The sequence below is a fragment of the Phocoena sinus genome, chromosome 12 (genome assembly GCF_008692025.1).
Source record: "Phocoena sinus isolate mPhoSin1 chromosome 12, mPhoSin1.pri, whole genome shotgun sequence".
Lineage (NCBI taxonomy): Eukaryota > Metazoa > Chordata > Mammalia > Artiodactyla > Phocoenidae > Phocoena > Phocoena sinus.
In genome coordinates this window covers 43180426-43202612 of record NC_045774.1, presented here as the reverse complement: position 1 = coordinate 43202612, position 22187 = coordinate 43180426, and the positions used below count along the sequence as shown (strand labels likewise).

The following is a 22187-nucleotide window of genomic DNA, read 5'->3' as shown; positions in this document are numbered from 1 at the left end:
AGGTGCATCTGCTGGTGATAAGCTCTAATTTTTCCTTCTTCTAAGAACGTGTTGACTTCCTTTTCATTCTTAAAAGACATTTTCTCTGGGTGTAGGATTCTGGTTGACCTCTTTCAGTACTTGAAAATATTGTGCAACTTCCTTCTGGTCTCCATGATTTCTTATGAGAAATCTCCCATCATTCTGTTTCTTCCCCCCACCGTAGTAAGTTGTTATTTTCTCTGGCTATTTTCTCAAGATTTTTTTTCTTTGTATTTAGTTTTTAGAAGTTTAATTATGATGTGCCTTTCCGTGATTTCTCTGGGTTTATACTCTTCGAGATTCATTCACCTTCTTGAATCTTACGGCTTATGTCTCTTGCCAAATTTGGAAGTTTTTAGTTATTATTTCTTCAGGTACTTTTTTCAGGGCTGGCCTCTCTCTCTTCTCCTGCTGGGATTCCAATGACAATATTATTCGATTCTTTGCTATTACCTCAAAGGTTCCCTGAGGCTCTGTTCCTGGTTTTCTGTCTATTTTCTCTCTATTGTTCAGATAAGGTAGTTCTATTGTTCTATCTTTCCAGTTCCTGATTCTTTCCTCTTTTCCCTCCGCTACTCTGTTTCAGCCCATCCTGAGCTTTTAATTTCTGTTATTGTATTTCAGTTCCACAATTTCTATTTTGATTCTGCCTTATGTCTTTTATTGCTGAGGCTTTCTATTTTGTGGTGGTTCTTTGAAGCATATTCACAATTGCTCCTCGAAGCAACTTTATTATGACTGCTTTAAAATATTTGTCTGGTAATTCTAAAAAAACCCTGTCACCTCGGCATTGGCATCTACTTTGTTTTTTCAGTTTGAGATCCTCTTTGTTCTGATATGGTGAGTGAGTTTTGATTGAAAGTTGATATGTTTTCACATTATGTTACGAGACTCTGGATCTCCTTTAAACCTGTTAGCTGGGTTTCTTTGACACACCTCCAGCAGGGGAAGAGTGGTGTGCTGCCTGATCGCTTCCCAATGGAGGGAGAAGTCCAGGTTCCCCACTTGGCCTCCAGTGACACCCAAGGTGTGTGTGTGTGCGGGGGCGGGGGGGGGAGTTCCCGTTACTCCTGGGTGGAGATGGGAATTTTGACTCGCCATGTGGTCTCCACTGACATTATAGGTGCAGCAGGTGGACCTCCTTAGTGACCAATGGAGAGGAAAGTCCCAGATCCCTACTTGGTCTTCTAACACCACCCCAGAGTGGGTGTTGGCAGCCATCATTACAGTTTCATGAGGACAGAAGTCTAGGCTCCCCCCTCTACCTTTGCTGGTGTGGGTATGGATGAGGCTATAGTTTTATCTGTGATGTTTGGCTAGAGTAGAGAAGTGATTGTCTAAAAGTTTTCTGTCTTCCTATGCTGCCCCTTCTCAGGTCCTCTGGCTAGAGAGAACAGGCTTTGGTTGTTTTGTGTGTGTGTGTGTGTGTGTGTGTGTGTGTGTGTGTGTGTGTGTGTGTGTTCTTTGGTCTGTACCCATTGGTGTTTCCTGGTTGCAGCCTTCTGAAGTTCCAAGTCTGTGATGGGTAACACAAAAAGAAACTCACCACCAAGTTGTTCCTTGGGTCCCAATGTTTCTAGGCGTCTCCTTACTCCATAGTCTTCTTATATTTGTATTATATGCAATTTCCAGGTTTTTAGCTGTACTTAGCAAGAAGAATAAGAAAAAGTATGTCCAATCCATCTTCCCAGAAGCAGAAGTCCAATTGCTTCTTTTTATTTTTTTAAAGTATTTATTTATTTATTTAGCTATGTTGGGTCTTAGATGCAGCATGCAGGATCTTTTCTTTTTTTTTTTTTTAAGTTGTGGCATGTGGGATCTCTAGTTGCAGCATGCATATGGGATTTAGTTCCCTGACCAGGGATCGAACTGGGCCCCCTGCATTTGGAACATGGAGTCTTAGCCACTGGACCACAAGGGAAGTATCCAATTGCTTCTTTTTAAATAACACATTTGGATAACACAGCACATAGTACATTCTAGAGCAGATTTTCTGCAGAGTGAATTAAGAGGCTTATGGAATTTCTGTGATATTTGAACATGCAGAAGAACAAGGGATAAATAAACCTTACTGTCATGAAAGCCAAACCGGTGGAAGGGAAACAGTTTTCTTCAGGGTAATAATCCGGTCAATGGTGTACACTAACTGAAGTGAGCCACTGACCTAAAATACTGTGCAGAGTACACGGCTGAGACCCCAACAAAAACTTCAGTTCCTCAGCCTGTCATATCCACTTTGTACTTTTATTCTTTGGGCATTGAAGCCTGTTTTTCACACCTCAGTCAGACAGGCATGAAGAGCATGATGGAACCTTGCCATGCCCTCATAAGTAGACCTTGTCCTCAAACCAGGCTGTTTTGTTGGCTTGGCTCTGAGACCCTCATCCTGACAGTACTTCTGACTTGTACTCTTGACCTTTTGCTTGGTCTCAGTGATCCCAACATCGTTCTCTTTTTGTCTTTGATAGTACCTTGTCATGTCTCTAGCAGGAAATCAGGTATACTTGCCTCCTTCCAATGAAAAGTAGGACCAACTTGGCTTCCCAGGGAAAGTTTGATGACTCCAGGCTGGTGCTTTGAATCCCAGTTACATTCAACAGAAGAGAAAACTTAAGAATGTGGGTGTAAAGATGTGATTAGTCACCAGCCCCCAAATTTGATAAGTGGAACATAATATCAAGTTCCATTGTTGAGTGTGTTTCAGTCCTCAAGAGATGCCTTAGGGATAAAGCCAACTGGGTTCACCTTCAAGTAGGGACAGAAAACATTGGCCCAGGAAGCTGAATTTGATATTGTTGTTTTTCAATAGCTCCTCTGCTACGGACTGAATGTTTGTGTCCCCCCACCCCCCCCCCCCCCTCCCCCCCCCCCCCCCCCCCCCCCCCCCCCCCCCCCCCCCCCCCCCCCCCCCCCCCCCCCCCCCCCCCCCCCCCCCCCCCCCGCCAAATTCATTTGTTGAAACCCCAATCACCAATGTGATGGTATTAGGAGGTGGGACCTTTAGGAGGTAATTAGGTCATGAGGGTGGAGCCTTAATGAATGAGATTAGTATCTTTATAAGAAGAGACATGAGAGAGATAATCTCTTTCTCTCTCTCTCCACCATGTGAGGATATAACAAGAAGCCATCCATCTACAAACCAGGAATAGGGTTCTCACCAGGAACCGAATCTGTCAGCACCTTGATCTTGAACTTCCTAGGCTGCAGAACTAAGAGAAATAAATTTCTATTGTTTAAACCACCCAGTCTAGGGTACCTGCTACAGCAGCCTGAGCTGTTTAAGCTATCCTCTTAAAAAATACAGATCTTCCTTAACTTATGATGGGGTTATGTCCTGATAAACCTATTGTAAGTTGAAAATATCATACGTTGAAATGTATTTACTACATCTAACTGAACATCATAGCTTAGCCTAGTCTACCTTAAACGTGCTCAGGACACTTACATTAGCCTACAGTTGGGCAAAATCATCTAACACAAAGCCTATATTATAATAAAGTGTTGAATATCTCATGTTATTTATTGAATACTGTACTGAAAGTGAAAAAGAGAATGGTCCTATGGGTACAGAATGGTTGTAAGTATATCAGTTGTTTACCCTCCTGATCGTGTGGTTGACGGGGAGCTCTGACTAGCTGCCACTTCCCAGCAACACAAGAGAGCATGGTACCGCATATTGCTAGCCCGGGAAAAGAACAAAATTCAAAATTTGAAGTACAGTTCCTACAGAATGTGTATCGCTTTCTGATCATAAAGTCAAAAGATCATAAGTAGGACCATCATAAGTTGGGGACCATCTGTAACTGTTAAAACGTGATCAGTTAACATCCCCAAAGACACCTCTGGGCTACAGGAAGAGAGTAAAGTTTTGCAAAAATGATTCATAGAAGTATGGAAGACCCTTGAAAGCTGCAAAGGGGGAAAGGATAGAAGGAGTGAAAGAGAAACTGTTTAGCTCATTTTTTTTTCTTTTTTAAACAGCTTTATTGAGATACAATTAACATACTATACAATTCACTAATTTGAAGTGTACAATTCAATGGTTCTTTAGTATAGTCACAACCAGATAGGTCCAACCATCACCGGTCAATTTTTTAGAACATTTTCTTTTTTTTTTTTCTGATTTGAATTTTATTTTACTTATTTATTTTTTATACAGCAGGTTCTTATCTATTTTATACATATCAGTGTATATATGTCAATCCCAATCTTAGCTCATATGTTAACCATGGACTGCCAACCCTGTATCCTTAAAGATCTCATTTGGTGAGTTTAAGAAGCTGGCACAGAGTAGCCAAGTGCTGGGAGGGGGCGAGGAGAGACTGGTGTCAGACTGTCTGGCTTCCCATAGTGGCTCTGTTCACAGACTATCAAGCCTTCTGAAGTCCTTATAACCTGCCTCTCAATCTCCTAATTCTGTGTTTCTATTCAAACAAGAATTCCATTAACCAAGAGAATTGTTGTCTAAATGAAGATTTCAGAATCAAACCCATAAAGTGCTCTCTGTTTATTTAGGAACCTCTACGCTAATTACTCAAACTTCTTGATTTTAAGATTTTTATCTCTCCGTTTTCTGACCTATGATCATCTCCATGTGGTATGGAGACACGACTTTTTTAAAGTCATATGGCACAAACATTAAGATTTTTAGAGAAAATGGAAAACATCCTCTTTGAAAAGGCAAAGCTGTTTGACAAACAAGCTGAAATTCAATCCTTCACATATTTACTAAATGAGGATCTTTCCTGAGATAAAGCATGTGAAGGTAGGAGATATAAGGCTTTAGAAAAAAAAGGTGGACAATAGTTTTTAATAGGAATAGTCCAATTTCTTACCCATCACTAGGACTTTTTATTTTAAACCTCATTGAGTTTCTGCATTCAAGACGTTTATCAGGATAAGAATTGGTAATTTGCATGGAAATTACAAACTGCTGTGTGGGGACAGGGCAGAAGGGATCTTCAGAAAGACCAGACACCGCTGCTGAGGTCTTCCTGCTGGAACGTTCATCCTTTTGCTTAAAAGAAATGCATCTCCGGGCTTCCCTGGTGGACACAGCGGTTGAGAGTCCGTCTGCCGATGCAGGGGACACGGCTTCGTGCCCCGGTCCGGGAAGATCCCACATGCCGCGGAGTGGCTGGGCCCGTGAGCCATGGCCGCTGAGCCTGCGCGTCCGGAGCCTGTGCTCCGCAATCGGAGAGACCACAACAGTGAGAGGCCCGTGTACGGCAAAAAAAAAAAAAAAAGAGAGAAATGCATCTCCTGTTTAAATGGACTGGTGGCTACTAATGGTCTTTGTAGGGAGAAGGAAAAAAAGAAATCAGAACCCAATCTCTTAGCAGAAGTTGATAGAAATGGCCCAGGCTTTTGAACGGAGAGCCCTCATTTGTCCCCAGCTTCATGATTTCTCTCGCTGTAGGCACTGCGAGGTGATCAGGCATGTTTTCATAGATGTTCTGCTCTCACCCCCTCCACACCAGATACCTGTTCTTTGAAACCCTCAGTCCTCAGGTCTGAATATCTGAGAGTCACAGGGGGGAGGCCAGAGGATGGGAACCACCTCTCCTTGAAAGTTTTCATTTGCTGTTCAATGTTTTAAGCTTCCAACTATGCCTTCCAGAGATCACAAAGGATCACCTTCACTTCCCCAGTGGCTCACATTAGCATCAGGACAGCATCCCGGATGTCCAAGTAGGAAGTATCACAGATTCTCCAGTCAATCCAGCCTTCTCCTTGTAGACATGAGACCCCAAGATGGGGAGAGACTTGCACAGGTCACAGAGTTCGTGGAGCCAGGACTAGACCCAGTTCTCCCTGACTCCTTGTCTAGAGCCTTTCCCTTGCCCCCTGTATCACAAGAGCATAAGAGCAGCGGGCAGGGGTGGGGCTGTGCTAGGGGTTGCTCTGTCCCCCTAGCCCTTCCTCTTACTTCCCCAGCTCTGAGCACGTTGGATTTAATCTCAGAGGTCACAGTCTAAAGGTCTAAAAGTCAGTTTCAGCTTCAGAATTCGGATACCCTAGAGTCCCACACCCAGGGCTCCCCAGTTTGGTACCCTCTGCTTCCTGCTGTCGTCTCCCTGTTAAGCCCTTGCTTCCCAAGCTTCCTCTCCAGTTCTTCCTCCCTGGGTTCTAGGCTCAGATGGAGGGGCCAGAGGAGAAAGGGGAAGCACTGGCGCCTGTTAGCTGAGCCGGACACTCAGCTCCCAGGCCCAATCCCAACACTCATATCAACAGTTTGTGGCTGTTACGAGTGAAGTGGAGGGCTCTCCTTTACCTTGGGGGTTCTGAATGACAGCTGTTAAAGACATGTGTAATTCCAGGAGTATGAGGACCCTGGCTCCGCCTGCTTGCAGAGCCTCAAAGTTCCTCCTCCCTCCTCTCATCACCCAGGCAAACGGCCCAGGTCTCTGGACTGAAGGTGGCAACTGTGAAGACAGCAGAGCCTAGAACTCTCCTCCAGCAATCCACACTGGTCTGTCCCCTCCATCTCAATCTCCCATGAGAGAGTGGGAATGAGCCACTGGTTAGTGATGGGCTCTTTTAAGCCTGGGGATGAAGCTGCCCACTGTGCCTCTTCTGGATGTGTTTGGCAAAAGACAAAACAAAATAGAAACTGTGCAGTTACCCTAAATCCCACCCAACACACCACAGAAAACAAAAACGAAATTTCAGATCCATTTGGGAAACAATAGTTTCAATAAATAAGTTTCTTGGCTTCACAGCTTTTCCAGCCTCAGTGGGCTCTGGGAGCATCCTGCAATTAGATAACAACCACCCCAGAGCTAAGAACCCATTCAGATCAAGTATATGAATGTTCTTCAAAAACTATATTTTAAAATTACACAACTGTAAATAAGTACTAGGGATGTAATGTACAACATGATGGCTGTAGTTAACACTGCTGTGTGATATATAGAAAAGTTGTTAAGAGGGTAAATCTTAAGGGTTCTCATCACAAGGAGAAAAATTCTTTAGTTTTTTTTTCCTTTCTTTGCTTTATATTGTATCTGTATGAAATGATGGATGTTAGCTGGACCTATTGTGATAATCATTCTACATTAGTATATGTAAGTCAAATCATCACGCTGTATGCCTCAAACTTATACAATGATGTAGGCAATTCTTTCTCAATAAAACTGGAAAACCAAATTAAAAATAAATAAAATTACACAAATGTATTGCAGGCAACTAGAACTTGAAAACAGGGTTATTCCTTGAAAGTGAACACCATAAATCAATAGATAGTGCACTGGAAACGGAATGAGGGAACATGGGAGAAAGTCTAGGCAGGAGAAAGCCTGACCCACGTTAATATCTAAAGAAGAAACGGAAATTAGAGAAAGGTCAGTTCTCTGTTAAGCTCTGCAGTGGGAGAGGGTTTGACCTGCTTATTCTAGCTGTTTAGTGCCGGTGGCAGAAATCCACACACATGTGTAACGAAGACTCTCCTTGACCAAAATAAAGTCAAGCTCCTCCGAGCCCCCTTTGTGATTAGGCCTCATCTTTGGGCCCTCTCTGGCCTGCATAGTTAGGTTTTAGTAAGATTCCTGTTAAGTCAGTTTAGAGAGACTATCCCACCCTTGATATCTGATTACCATTGATAGCTGATCAAGTTCCTCATTCCCCACTGTTGATATATAAATCCTTGACCTGCCTTCAGCAGGGATCCTGCTGAAGTGGGTTAAGTGGGTTTAACAAGAATCCTCCTACCCTTCATGTCTCCTCTTACTCGTGTCCCATCCACTCCCCTGTCACTCTGCTCCCTGGCTGGAAATCCCCAGCTGTCTTTGCCATATTCAGAGGTAAACCTGATCTCTCCCTTTATTGGCATAGTCTTAACCCCTACTGGGATAGCCCTGAACAAAGTATTCCTTAATTTTAATAAGTGTCAGAATAAGTTTTAATAAGTGTCAGAATAAGTTTTTACTTTAATAGAGGTGAGAGGTGCGAAGGATAAGTATTCTTATGGTGTTGCCTTCAAACCTTAGAACCCCTCAAATAATCAGCCTTGCTTTTCTTTTATGTTCACCTAACAACCTCTGATGGAGTCTAGCTTCCAAAGTTGTTTTCAGGCTGAAGAAAATGTCCCTCACCATTTTATAGTTCTCACCGTTAATTAATAAATTGGCACTGATGCTGGTTTGTATACTTCTGTGACTAAGTTAATCATGGAGCAGTATCCCCAAGGTCAAGCACACTGACAGAAATCAAGTTTCTGGGCCCACAAAAGAGAGGACCAGAAGGTGAGACTTGGCCACCGTGAGCTACAGCATTTAAGAATTCTTGCTGGATCTTAGATGACACAGCTACCTAGTGAACATCGGCAACAAAAGTTTTTGAAAAGTCAATAGGGAGGGACTTCCCTCATGGCACAGTGGTTAAGAATCCGCCTGCTAATGCAGGGAACACGGGTTCGAGCCCTGGTCTGGGAAGATCCCACATGCCACAGAGCAACTAAGCCCGTGAGCCACAACTACTGAGCCTGTGCTCTAGAGCCCACGAGCCACAAATACCAAGCCCGCGTGCCACAGCTACTGAAGTCCATGCATCTAGAGCCCGTGCTCCGCAACAAGAGAAGCCACTGCCATGAGAAGCCTGCGCACCGCAACAGAGTAGCCTCCGCTCACCACAACTAGAGAAAGCCTGTGCCCAGCAACGAAGACCTAATGCAGCCAAAATAAATAAAATAAATAAATTAAACAATAAAAAAATCAATAGGGAGTTACAGATGAGGAAAAAATGTGGGTGATACAAATTATTTTGGCCACTGCATTCAAAATTTAATCTTTCTTCTTTCTCACTGTTTACATTCTAAGACTCAATATGTGTCTTGTGTCTTTATCCTTTATTGCTCAGATTTGCCCATGGCTTTATCCTGACCTGGGGATATTATTAAAATGCAGATTCTGGTTCAGAGTTCCTGGTGGGAGTGGGGACAGGAGTCTGCCTTTCTAGAAAGCTCCCAAGTGTTGCAGGTGCTGGTGGTCTGGGGGACACCCCCTTTGAGCACAGGAGGTGAGGTGTCGTCATCTCTAGTCTGGAGTATTGCCACAAACTCCTAATAGGTCTCCCTGCCTCCCTTTCCAATCCATTCCCCACCCTGCAGCTAGTATGGTCTTTCAAAAATGCAAATCTGAACAAGTTCTGCCAGTTGCCCTGCTTCCCATTGCCCTTAGAGCCCTCAGATCCTGCCTCCTACCCCACCTTCAGGCTCTCCCTCCTGTCTCAATCCCACTGTTCCAGCCCCAATGAATTAGGCTTGATTCCTATAAGCAACTCTCATCTCTACTCTGCTTTCTCACAAGTTCTTCTCATCTGACAAACATTTTTCTTCTATTTCCCATCTTCACCCCTCCCACGCCCTCCCAGCCTTTTGAAATCCATTTATGTACCTCTCCTCTGTGATTCTATAACACCCTGAGCCTCTTGCATTTATTGTACTTGTCAACCTATATCATTACTTTTCTTAAATTCCTATCATTAGATCATGAATGAGGGAGAGAGGTACCTGTATTTGTTTTCATTGTATCTCCATCACATTGTCTCACATATAGAAAATGTTTAAAATATGTTTATTGAGTTGAACCAGAAAAGGGAGAGTGTTGAGGAAGCAGAAGCCTGTAAGGGTTTCTCTCTTCATAGAGTCACTATCGGGGTAACCAAATGTTAAGGACAAAATTGATTAGGTTGTCAGATTGAACTACAATCTGAAGCTTTGTAACTACTTTAGAATAATACTAGGCTTGCAGTTCTGTTTAACTTCTGTCTTGCCTAAGCAATACAGAATACATATTTTATATATAAAACAAGGCAGCCCTGACCAGCTGTTCTCTATTTTTACAGAACCGCTACAGATGTAAGCATAAATTGTAGTTAGATATGCAAAATACAGAAAGACTAAATGGTAAGTAGGGGTTGGGGTTAGATAGCCTTGTGAGAGCCCCTTCCGAGAGATGTTTCATATGATAAGCAGTTTTTAAATCTTAGTTTGTGAGATGTTGCAGATGGATTCTAACAATTATAATTTTTAATGGAATCTTGGAACTTTACATTAACTTCTGAGATTCCCTTGGAACTTTACATTAACTTCTGAGATTCCACAGTGCATTATTTTGAAAAAAGATCAAAATGGTATCAACTCAAGAATAAAACAGGTACACATGCCTAACACCAAAGTCTGTGTGGTTGAAGTATATCAATTCAATGAGGCTTATTTATTGTATTATATACAAAAGTATAATTGATAATCTGTTGTATTTTCACATTTTTCTTTCACTATGCTTTTCTTGACTAGAGATTTATTTTGCAAGGAAGGAATGGCATATGAAGCACTAGGATCCACCTGGCCTTTTGGTTTTCCCATTGTTACCAGATCCTAAATCTCTCTCCTGATCTGGCTCAGGATTCTGGTGTAGAATAAACTACTGGATTCCCATCAAGGTACTACCTGAGTTGGAAAAGGTCGCCCCGGGAGCTCACCTGCCCCACCCTACGAATTCCTCACCGTGAACAATGCTCCCATTGTCTTTCTTCGTTCATTGCTCACAGAGCCACACCTGTTAGAGGCCCGCAGCTGCCAATACTCACCTTCTTAGAAAGAATGAAAAGAAGAAATAGGGCAAGCTGGAGTTAGGAAATGATTCAGTGTGTCAAAGTATCTTTTTATGTTTTGTGTCAGAATATTTAATATTTTCATGGGTGTGACCTTTGCTTTCAATACAAATATGCTAAACCTGTTATTTATTGATTACCTCTTACATGCTATAACTTCTTATACATATTTTATTTTGTCTCTGTGACAGCCAGGAAAGTTAGGTATTATACTCCCCAACGAAGAGAGTCCCAGAGAGAATCAGTCCCAGTGAGTGGTTGACCCTAGATTCAGAGTTGGATCAGCCTCATTTCTAAAGCCCAAGTTCTTTCCTCTAACTTCTGCCGCCTTCGAGAAAGCAAAGCCCCAAAGATATCTCATTGGAAGTTTCAACAGCGTTTGTATTTAGTTAAAAAAATACAGAGGAAAAAAGGAATGTATGTGTGAACAGAGTCTATCGCGGTATCTAAAGAGCACGTGACGGGCCAATATTGGCCCTTGGAGTGGCTGTTATTTCCTCCCGCCTCTAACACTTCCCCTTCTCGGCGTCTGCAGGTGTTAACTGTCGCTGCGTGTTACCCAGGAAAACTGCAGGGCGCCAAACGGTAGCGCGAAGGTTATGGCAGTGAGCGGAGGACTAGCGATCTGGAGACGTCAGAGTCTTTAAAATATGTATCTAATCTGTCCTCATTTATTTCCACTGCCACTTCCCCATCCAGCTACTCGCTAATAGCCTTGTAATTCTCCCCTCCCCCAAGCCCTTCTCCACCCCACCCCCCAGATAATCGGATCGTGTCATTCCTCCGTTTGAACAACTTCTTGGCTGCTCCTAGCTCCGAGGATAAAGTTTAAAAACATCCTTTACGCGACCTTCCAGGCCCTCCACGTTCCGGACCCTGCTCAGCGCTCCGGCTTCCACCTCCGGCCATGAACCCACCTGTTCGCCTAACTCCCCACACCCTGGCCCTTTCCTCCCTCAGCTCTTTTGCACACCTTGTCCGTTCTCTTGTCCCCCGCCTTCCGCTTTCCCAAGTCCCATTCACTCTCCGAGTCTCAGCTTAGATGCCACTATTTAAGTGCGGCCTTTCCTGTCTGATTCCTACCTGCAGTCTCGTCACCCGCCATCTAATTAGATCTTCCTGAATGGGCTCCGCTAGCACTATTCGTCGCCGACTGCGATTTGCGTTTGCATACTTGCCTTATTATTTTTAATGTCTGCAAGTGTCACAAGGGTTTAGCACTGTGGCCGGGAGGCACACTTTTGGAACCTAGTAACTTTTGAATGAATGAAAAAGAACTTGAACTGGATGTTGTCACCACCATCATCCTACCGTGACAATATTTCGAGTCCCCCAGTGCTACTGTCAATGGTATGCCCACCCCTGTAGGGTTGGCAAAGCCCTGGAGGAGAGTAGGCTTTCTGGCGCTCCCACCACTCTCTCAGGTACTCCGGGGACGACCCGGGCACAGCGCGGCTGGGGGTAGGTCTCAAGGCCAGGAGTCCTCCGGGCTCCCAGGTTCACGTGCACTGGGAGAGGAGGGGCAGAGGAAAAGGAGAGCGTGAGCGGGGAGCGCAGGGTATCTAGAGGGGAGCGCGGGCCACGCCCGGTACGCCTACACCCCCGCGGCCAGCCACCGCCCGGGAGAGACTTCCTCCTCGGGGGCCGGCGCGCAGGGCGGGGCGGGGCGGGGCGGGGCGGGAGACGCCCCCGCCGGGCTGGGCCCCGGGCCGCCCCAATGAGATTCGGTGCCGGGCCGCTGCTTTTCCCAGTCCCTTCGCCGCGCTCGGCCGTGGAGGAGGCGGCCGGCCGGGGCGGCGGCGGCGGCGCTGCGCGGGCCAAGGGGGAGCCGAGCCTGCCAAGCTGGCGCCCGGCGGGGCCATGGTGGCCGGCGCCCGCGGCGGCTGCGCGCAGGCGGGGGCTGCTCGGCGCGGCCTCCTGGCCCTGCTGCTCGCTGTCTCCGCGCCGCTCTGGCTGCAGGCGGAGGAGCTGGGTGAGTGGAGCGCGTCCGGCGGGCGGTGCACTGGGCCTGGAGGGGACCGCGCGCGGGAGGAGGTCGGGGTTGCAGCCTGCGCCCGGCGGAGTCCGGCTCTCTCTGGCCGATGGCGGCTCGAGTGTAAAATAAGTTAACTGCGTTCCGTTCGCTCCCCACCAGACTCCTTCCTTCGCCCCCAAACAAGAGGACCAGCTTGGCGCCTCCCCACTTTCTCCGCAGCCCGGCTCACTTAGTTTCCAGACTTCCTTCCTGAAGTGACATGGTCCAAGGGTCGCGAGCTGACAACCCCAGCCTTAGGGGAGAGATCTATGCGGGGAGGCCCCTCTCAAGCCTCATTTTGACAGAGCTGCCCGGCATTTGGCCGGCCGGGCCCTCCCGGTCGCCTCGCTTCCCTGCGCGGCTGGAATCGTAGCGTGTGAGTTTGTGGCTTGCACGGATGGTCGGGAAGGGTTTCCCTGAGGTCCCCCTGGGAAACCGGCAGTCCCACCGCGCCTCCCGTCACGAGTGAGCTGCTTGCGCCCCGACTTGGAACCCTGTGGCTCGGCTTCTTCTTGGGTGTTGGAGCGAGTCGACTCCCGACCAGGCGGATCTTTCTCTGCACCTGGTCCTTGGCTTCAAGTTGGACCTAATTAGCCCACAACCGAATTTACTGCGGCATAGCCACCAGATGAGAGCAGTAAGCCGTTTTACCAGCTGTAGGCAAATCGTTGTAATTTAGTTCTTTATGGATCGCAAGGGGCAGCTTTCTGCGGATTTTTTCAGTTCTTGTTTCCCTCCTCCCTTACTTTTGCCCCTCTACGACTGAGGTTACTTAATGGCAGTGCATCTAGCCAGAATATTTTGACTGCCCCCGTGCCCCCGCCCCGTGTTTTCTAATGAGACAAGAATCAAAACTAAGCCAAATGCTGGCATTTTTTTTTTCACTGAACCATGTATTCCCAGTCTGAAACATTGATATTCAAGATGTGTTGGTAGTGGTTCCTAAGTTTGCATACATACCGATTTGTTAGGAAGGAAAAAAAAGCTAAAGTTTAGACGGACTGTATCTTGGCACTGTAGCAGAATGCTAGGAATATCGTAAAATATAAATATGTATGCTTTTATTTAAAACGTACGATTTTGATCACGGGTGTTTTAAGCACTTAAATGTTTCTCAGGTCACTGTTTGAAGAGGCACCTTCAATACTGTACATCTATGAATAGATCCAACAATGTGTCCCTGTACTAATCTGGCTAAAGCTGTCACCCATGTTTCCAAATGAAGTTTTAGATGTTATATGGCATCCAGGCTGTTAACTTTATAGAGCAGTTCTCTGGGAAGACGTGTGATTGCTTAGATTCTTAGAGCTTCAAATTTGAGACTTTACTGCACATGATTGATGGAAGAAGATGTCATGTTTCGGTGAAGCATCCTATATATTTAGGATGTTAAAAGAACCAATCGCAAAAGAAGTAAAACTTAGATTTGGCACATTTACTGAAAAAAATCTACGAACTCGAGTTCTGATACCTCATGAGTGAAGAGGCATAATCAGTGTTTTTTGAGTATTTCTCACGTCTGTCATTTTCCTAATTAGCCCTTGGTCACTTATTTTTCAAGTTTTCATAAATTTAAACATGCAAACCCATTTTAGGTTTTGAAATATGCTACTGGATATACAGTTGGATGGTGGTCATCAGTGATATTAGTGCTCTCAATGTTTAGAAGGTAAGAGGGTAGCCTTAGCATAACAGTCTTGTTTTGGTGAGAAGACAGCATTTACTACATTTTACCTCCATTGTCCTTGTCAACTTAGTCAGCTGCTTCGTGGCTCCCCAGCCTACCTGCTCACCAGTCTCTCCAGGAGCTTTATAAAGCCCCAGACCCATACTGTGAATCACACCATCCAATGGGTGGGGCCTGGGAACATGCGATTTTAAAAAGTTCCCACAGGTAATTCTGATTCAAATCAGCTTTGAGATGGTGGAAACATCTGATAATGTTAGGGTTATGGTAAAGTGCTACTGCTGTCTGTGTCATAGACAATTTAATATTAGAGTTTTATTCATTGTGTTATGTTTCAGGAAGCAAATATGATACATTAATCTGAATATTTGTAAGCCTAGTCAATGAAATTAATCAAAATTTTAAAGTCAGAGTCTGATGACCACTGAAGCTATACTAGTTCCTTTTTAAGGCTGCTACTTGCCTATGTGGTGTTTTTTTTGTGTTTTTTTTTTTTTTTTTTTGCGGTATGCGGGCCTCTCACTGTTGTGGCCTCTCCCGTTGCGGAGCACAGGCTCCGGACGCGCAGGCTCAGCGGCCATGGCTCACAGGCCCAGCCGCTCCGCGGCATGCAGGATCTTCCCGGACCAGGGCACGAACCCGCGTCCCCTGCATCGGCAGGCGGACTCTCAACCACTGCGCCACCAGGGACGCCCGCCTATGTGGTATTTTTGCTCAATTTATTATTTTTTTTTAAAAGTCCATTCTTCCTGTATTCATAGGCGGCCAGGCCCCAGGCATTAGGGCATGATGAGCAGAATATGGGCTGATTTTAGCTCCTTCTTGCGCCTCTGGATCCACTTAACTAAAGTTAGATATTTACACAGATTGTTTCACATGATTTTGACTTTACATAATGTCACATGTAAATTGATCATTAGCATTGATTCGATTTGTATAAATCCATAGGCTTGGGCTTACGTCTTATTCCCTTGATTATAAGTTTTGTGGAATAAAATACCCTTAATTCATGTGAGGAATTTGTGCTGACTAAAAATACCTGATTCTCTCTTCACCAAAATATTTGGAAATGGATATTAAAAATTTCCTCCTTCTGATTTAAGTATTAGAAGAATAAAAATAAGCAGTTAATCTCTGAGGAAACTTCTAAGCGTAGAATTAGATACAGAAAAATGGATTAAAAAATTCTGCCCACCTCTAACTTTTTACTTTCGGAAGTTCTGTTTTTAAGCCATCACTCCTTTATATTTGGTTCAGCAGGGGACAGCTGATGTCTGGTGTTTGGCGTGAGTGGCTTTTTAAAAAGTAGTCACAAGTTTGTTCTCGCACCTTCTGCATCAGTGCTTGCCCTCACCCCAGATTTTCCTTCATCTTGAAGGCCTGTGATTCGGTCAGCCTGGGAGACTGTAAGTTCTGAGGGCAGCCACTGGATTGTCTTTATCTTCATAGCACCTGACCAATAAATGTTTCTTGAGTTGAACTGAACAATCTTTTCCTATTAGGAGATATTTTCAAATTATGTCCTAATTAGTGGAAACTAAGACTGAAGTTCTTTATAAAGGTACATCTGGTACTTCCACTAATTAACTTTGTTTAGCAAGCCCAGCTGTCTTGGCATGCTTATTTCTATATGTCAGGATGCCTTTTAAAGGCAAGTGCAGCAGAAAGAAGGGAACATGGCCAGCAGAACAATATGTACCATGTCTTTTGGCTTTATTAGATGTAATTTGTAACTAACACTCTGAAACATGAAGTTATACCATATACAGTATTACAGGGGAAAAAAAAAGTTGTGCTAAAGGATTCATTAAACACATCAAAGGATGTTATTAAAGCAGGATTTGAATAGTGTCTCAAATTGTACTTACTAACTTTTCATAAGTTGAACCCTTTCACCTTCAGGTACTGGAACAGACTTGAAAATCATATAAAAAACCACAACTTGGGAATAAGCAAGACATTTGACATTTATAAGAAACTATGTTTTTATTTTTAAGATGCACGGGGGAGATTAATTGCAGAGTTTAGCGAAGGTTTTAGTCATGTTAAGGCAGGGGTAGGGTGAGGGCTTGTTAAGGGAAATACTTCCTATAGAGAGTTTTGCACTTACTGCCATGCGCGTCCTAAAGCATAAAGGCAACTCTGTGCCTATTAGAGCGACCAGTTGCTTTGAATTTGTAAGGAGATAATACACGGTGCCTATTTGGAATTGCATTTAGCACAAAGAACTCAATAAATTCCAGCTCTCTTCCTAATTATTACTGCTATTACTCTTAATTTGACAAATACGGGGACCCCTTTGTTCTGCCTCCCCGACTGCCTCTCAGACCTTGTTCTCTACCACACTTCCCCGCATCCCCAGGCATACTGACTTTCTTGCTGTTTCTCGGTGGTATCAGGAACCCTTCTACCTCAGAGCCTTCGCAGGTGCTGTTCCCTCTGCCTGGAACAGGCTTGCCCCAGATGTCCACGTGACTCCCTTCTCCTTTGATCTTTGTTCAAATATTGCCTTCACAGGGAGAATGGCCCTAACCGCCTGGAACCCTCTCGCCTTCCCCAGAACTCCACATTCCCCCTCCCTGCTTGCAGTTTTCTCTAGGGCATTTACCACCTTCCAACAGAGTCTATAATTTATACTTTTCTTTCTTGTCTGTCTCCCCACTGTGAGAAGTTAAGATCCATGAGAAGCTATGTGCCTTGAACAGTGGCCAGCACATGATGGGTGCTCAGTAGGGAATGGGTGCTCAGTGAGGATGGGGGGAGAAGACAGTGAAAACACAGCTCCTGCCCTGTTGTTAAAGACTCAGCGCTGACTCTAGTTGAGAATCACAACTGGAACAAGACAAAGTAATGAAGTTGTATGTCTAGTCCAAGTGTTGTTTGTAAACAAAAAGTCTGAAAATATGGATTTAAAATAGAGGAACTCATTCTGGTATATTCAAAGTCTGGCATTGAAGATGAAAGGAAAAATATCGCCAGACTTTCAGATTCTGTTTCGTTAGACTATGGAGTAATTTTGCCTTTTTGCAACTGAAGAGTCGTGTTGATGTCATCTTCCAGATGTTCATTCTCTGCTTTGTATATAAAATTTTAAAAATCGTTGTTTGTCCTGGGGGTGCAGGAATGGGAGAGACTTAACTGATGAGGAAAAGAAAACACATGGTGATTTTTAACCCAATGTGGAAATGAATTCTAACTATGACCCCTAGTATGCTGGATCCGGAACCAACTGCCAAACTTGCCTTTCAGTGGGAGTTGAAGAGGATAGGGGTTTTTTTTGCCGGGGGGGGTGTGGGGAACGGGAGGCAAATAGAAGGAAAGGCTAAGCTTTGTGAGAGCAAAATGAAACAGAGCTTTTTTATTCACCACCAGCACCGGTTATAGTACCTGGCTGATAACAAGCTCCAGATAACTATTTCCTGAGTCGGTGCATGAATGCTTACGGCTGAGGTTTGAGCGAATGAGGTGAAGGGTAGTAGTCACTAAAGTGTTTTAAACAGAAATTGCATACATGACTATTGTGATGTCTTTAGACACACCGTACATGTATTCGAGAAAATAGCTAAATTCAACTCTGAAAAGAGTTGGGAATCTCAGAGACTCCTTTCCAGGTAATACCAGCAAAGCTGCCATAAGTTAGGTGCAGGCCATCTTGAAAATAGAGGAGCAGGTGGTCTTTGGTCCCCTAAGATCTGTAGGTGCTTATACATTGAGGGCATCAGGGCCCTGCTTTACCTTGAAGATCACTTGAGGACAGTGTTTAGGCATTTGTGACATTAGCACTGTGTTAAGCCATATAGTCCTGTATGCCTTGACTGTTTAATGCCATTTCTGTTTAATCTGTTAATCTAGTTTTCATAAACTATCTCCTTGGGTGTTCTAATACCCCATATTTGCAGAAATGTCTTTGTCTTATATTGATATATGCTTACATATGGTCATTTTCATTTTATATGGCTCCATTTCATGACTGAGAGTGTTTAGTGGATGTTCCTAGAGGTTATGTGTAAATGATTTTTATGGAGCACTCTATTCTTTTTTTTTTTAATTTTTTTATTTTTGGCTGCGTTGGGTCTTTGTTGCGCACGGGCTTTCTCTAGTTGCAGCGAGCGGGGGCTACTCTCCGTTGCGGTGCGCGGACTTCTCATTGCGGTGGCTTGTCTTGTTGAGGAGCACTGGGCTCTAGGCGCGTGGGCTTCAGTAGTTGTGGCACATGGGCTCAGTAGTTGTGGCTCGTGGGCTCTAGAGCGGAGGCTCAGTAGTTGTGGCACACGGGCTTTGTTGCTCCGCGGCATGTGGGATCTTCCCGGACGAGGGCTCGAACCCATGTCTCCCGCATTGGCAGGCAGATTCTTAACCACTGCGCCACCAGGGAAGCCCAGCACCCTATTCTTGAAAAAAGAAAAAGGGAAAAAAAAAAACTTTATTTCACTATTATTTCTGACAGAGATCAGAAGTCCAGTTAAATTCAAAGTGCCAGTGCATAAACTTTCCTACAGGGAAGGTGGCAAACATCTTCGTGGGTCTCACTTAAATTTTTAACAGGCTGAGTGGATTTAATTCAGCTTTTTTTTTTTTTTTGCGGTACGTGGGCCTCTCACTGTTGTGGCCTCTCCCGTTGCGGAGCACAGGCTCCGGACGCGCAGGCTCAGCGGCCATGGCTCACGGGCCCAGCCGCTCCACGGCATGCGGGATCCTCCCGGACCGGGGCACGAACCCGTGTCCCCTACATCGAGCAGGCGGACTCTCAGCCACTGCGCCACCAGGGAAGCCCCAGCTTTTTTTTATTGCTTTACAAAAGCAGATTGAAATGTGGTTGATTTCAGTCCAAAGGAGGAAACTTTTGAGACTTAATAGCCCATGGGCCCGCTGGGACTTGAGAGCTGTTTATTGAATTGCTCCCACTCCGAGGAGTTTAGAATGGAGGCTGCTGATTGTGAGAATTACGTGGACCAAGATTTGCCTTTTTTTCCCCCTAGAAAGCCCCTGCTTTGCCAAGAGTCTAAAATAGAAGATAGCCAACTCTACAGATAGGGAAATGGTGCCGTACCTGCTGTTAGTGCTAGCTCAAAAGGGTCTAAAAATCTTTGAGACCCTCTTGCCTTTTGGGTAGGAAATTCTTTTTCCACCCATCTTTCTTCTTCCTTTTCCTTTTTTTATCCTCTTTGCTACAGTTGCTGTGCTATATTATTAAGATCTTAACAAACACACTGCTTTTCCCCTGAGGTATTTAAAGTATATTGAAGACTTCATGGCATTTCTCCCCTAATATCTAACACTCAAGTCATATTTCCCCGTTAACCTAAACATGTCTTTTGGCTACTGGTTTGTTCAAACAAAGTCCACACATGGCAGTTATTACGTCTCTTTAAGTCGCTTTTGATCTACCACTGATCCCCACCCACATACATTTTATTTTCCTGCAAGGAAGTCAAATTCAATTGTCTGGTGACACAGCTCACATCCTAAATTGACTTACTGCTTCTGAGTGGTGTGTCTTTCTTTTACGTGCACCATCCCCTAAAGTATAAACCTGAATTAGACCTACAGGTTTGATTAGATTCAGGCTAAGGCTTTTGGGTAAAAGTACCTCGAGGTGCCATGTACTGCTAATTGTATCACAGCAAGATGCATATGTTATTATTGTGATGATTATTGCCCCCCATTTCAGTGATGTTGAGAGTGATCAGTGACTTCAGGAAGTGACAACTCAATCCATCCTTTATAAAGTTGCCCTTTCCTATATGACCTGGAAGTGGTCTGTGGGATAATAGTCTCTCGCTCACTCAGACTACTCTTTTCCATCGACATTTCACTCAATGGTTTAAGCATCTGTTGATCATTGTTGTTTGCCCAATCAGATACTTTTTATGTGAATAACATTTTAAAACCTTACCTTCAAATATATATTTTTTATCAGGTGGTTTTTTGGCTTTTTTTTTTTTTTCTGCATCTAATTGAATTGCATTGAATCCCAACAATTCTGAGAGCTATTGAAGGAACTGAGATTCAGAGAGATTGAATCATTTACCCCAGGCGCATTCACTTTATGTGCCTAAAGAGGGGGTCAGGTGCATGTCCTACAATTCTAAATGCCTTATGGTGGTCTTCTGCCCCTCATCTTCAAGGGACGTTCATCCAGGTGAGATCAAGTTCAAGAAAAGAAGCCTTGGAGGAACACAATTTCAGGGGGTTATTTATGCAATAAAGTTTTAAATTAATAGCCTTTGGCTTCTCTTAGAGATGATTACACTTGCTACAGAAATATTAAGACTTTGAAAACTCCCAATTAGTAGCTATTGTGCTTTAATCCACTGTGATACATTTAGCAGTGCAGAATACAGAATGTGCAAAGGCTATATTTTCAGGACCATGCAACGTGATATGAATTTCATGATTTATTTATTTTTCTCTCAATTCTTATGTTTCGTACCTCATTCGATGAATGATAAAATGCCATCTCTTTCCCAACTGAGATTTGCTATTTTCTGGTTAGTCAACATTGATTGCTTTTTCCTTACATGTGGTATGTACATGTATGTTCCCGCAAACCTCATCCTATTTCTTTGTGTATTTTTCATTCTGTGCTCAGATAATTCCTAAATTGACGCTCTTGTCCAGGTGTTAGAAACGTCACTCTGGCTTAAATATAGATCCTGAAATTTATTACTTTCTGTCCTGGATGTATAAATGAAATCGAGAGTAAAAATGTGTCAGAGAATTGAAAATACAGATGTGTTCCAATTTTAGGAACAGATATTAAAGGAAAACCATACAAAACTGGTATCTCAAGGATTTTTCATTTTTAAGAAAATTCACTTCAAGATCCCTCCTAATAATGAGGGCCCTTTAGTCTCCTGCTACTCAGGGTATATCTTAAAAAGACTAGCAGAAGAGTCATTACCAAGAGACTTTTGGACATGCAGAAATCTCAGACCCTGCACATTAGCAAGATCCCCGGGTGGTTGCTGTACCCACTGAAGTTTGAGAAGCAGCACTTGAGTCTACTGACCCTTCATTTACAGAGCAGCTTTTAGGAGCTCCATTGGTGCGAAGCAGAGAACAGCCTTTGTGGGAAGTAAACTAGCCGCCTCTCAGACTATTCCTTTAACAGGCTAGTAAAAAGCACTTACTTAAATGATTCAAAACAGAGAGTGGTGGAATTCCTCATACGTTTTACAAGAAACCCTGAATTAAATATGGCTCTCTTCCTCATGTTAATTTCAAGACCAAAAGAGTAGGGCTATAAATAAATAATCGTAATGTGGGTTTTAATGCCGGTTGTGCTGGCATTAAAACCCTGGTAGTGTGATCTTGGGCAGTTCCTGAAATCTCTCTGCTCAGTGTTCTCACTTCTGAAATGGGTGACTTCAGCAATTGCCACCTCAGTGCTTGAGGTTCATGGGGTCTGGAGTCAGGTGAGGTTCAGATGCCCGCTCCGCCACCAGGGCTGATTACTAAGCTTCTCAGAGCCTCAACTTCACACATAGAGCAAGGACAATAGGAAGGACATGTGGTAAAGAAAGGGTGCTGTGGGCTTCTTGGGCTGTATTGGAAATGTCCTGTCTTTAAGCTATGGGGTATGTTCTTGGATGTTTGAGACAGTACTCTTTATACACAGCTATCTGTGTGTCCGCATGTGTGTATGAAATGTTTCATAATTTTTAAAAAGGAAACTAATAATATCCATCAAATATGATTGTCCTGAAGGTTAAATAAGATAATATAAAGTCCCTTAGAACACTCAGTATCTGTCACCTTTTACAATAAATGGTTGGTTAGTAAGAGCACTTTCACAATTAATTTTATGATTTTTTTCCTGTTCCAATAACTTTTTGGTTCTTATTAATTAAA

At 44.0% G+C, this 22187-nt stretch overlaps 1 protein-coding gene across 3 annotated transcripts in view; it reads left to right on the top strand.

Annotated features, from left to right (window-relative positions):
- Positions 1-12417: 12417 nt before the first annotated feature.
- DCBLD1 (discoidin, CUB and LCCL domain containing 1) overlaps positions 12418-22187 on the top strand; it is a 68690-nt gene continuing 58920 nt past the window's right edge. For all 3 annotated transcript variants that reach the window (XM_032651040.1, XM_032651039.1, XM_032651037.1), the window contains exon 1: positions 12418-12604. In XM_032651040.1, the coding sequence (XP_032506931.1) occupies positions 12493-12604 (112 nt within the window). In that variant the 5' untranslated portion in view covers positions 12418-12492. The remainder of the gene's footprint in view (positions 12605-22187) is intronic.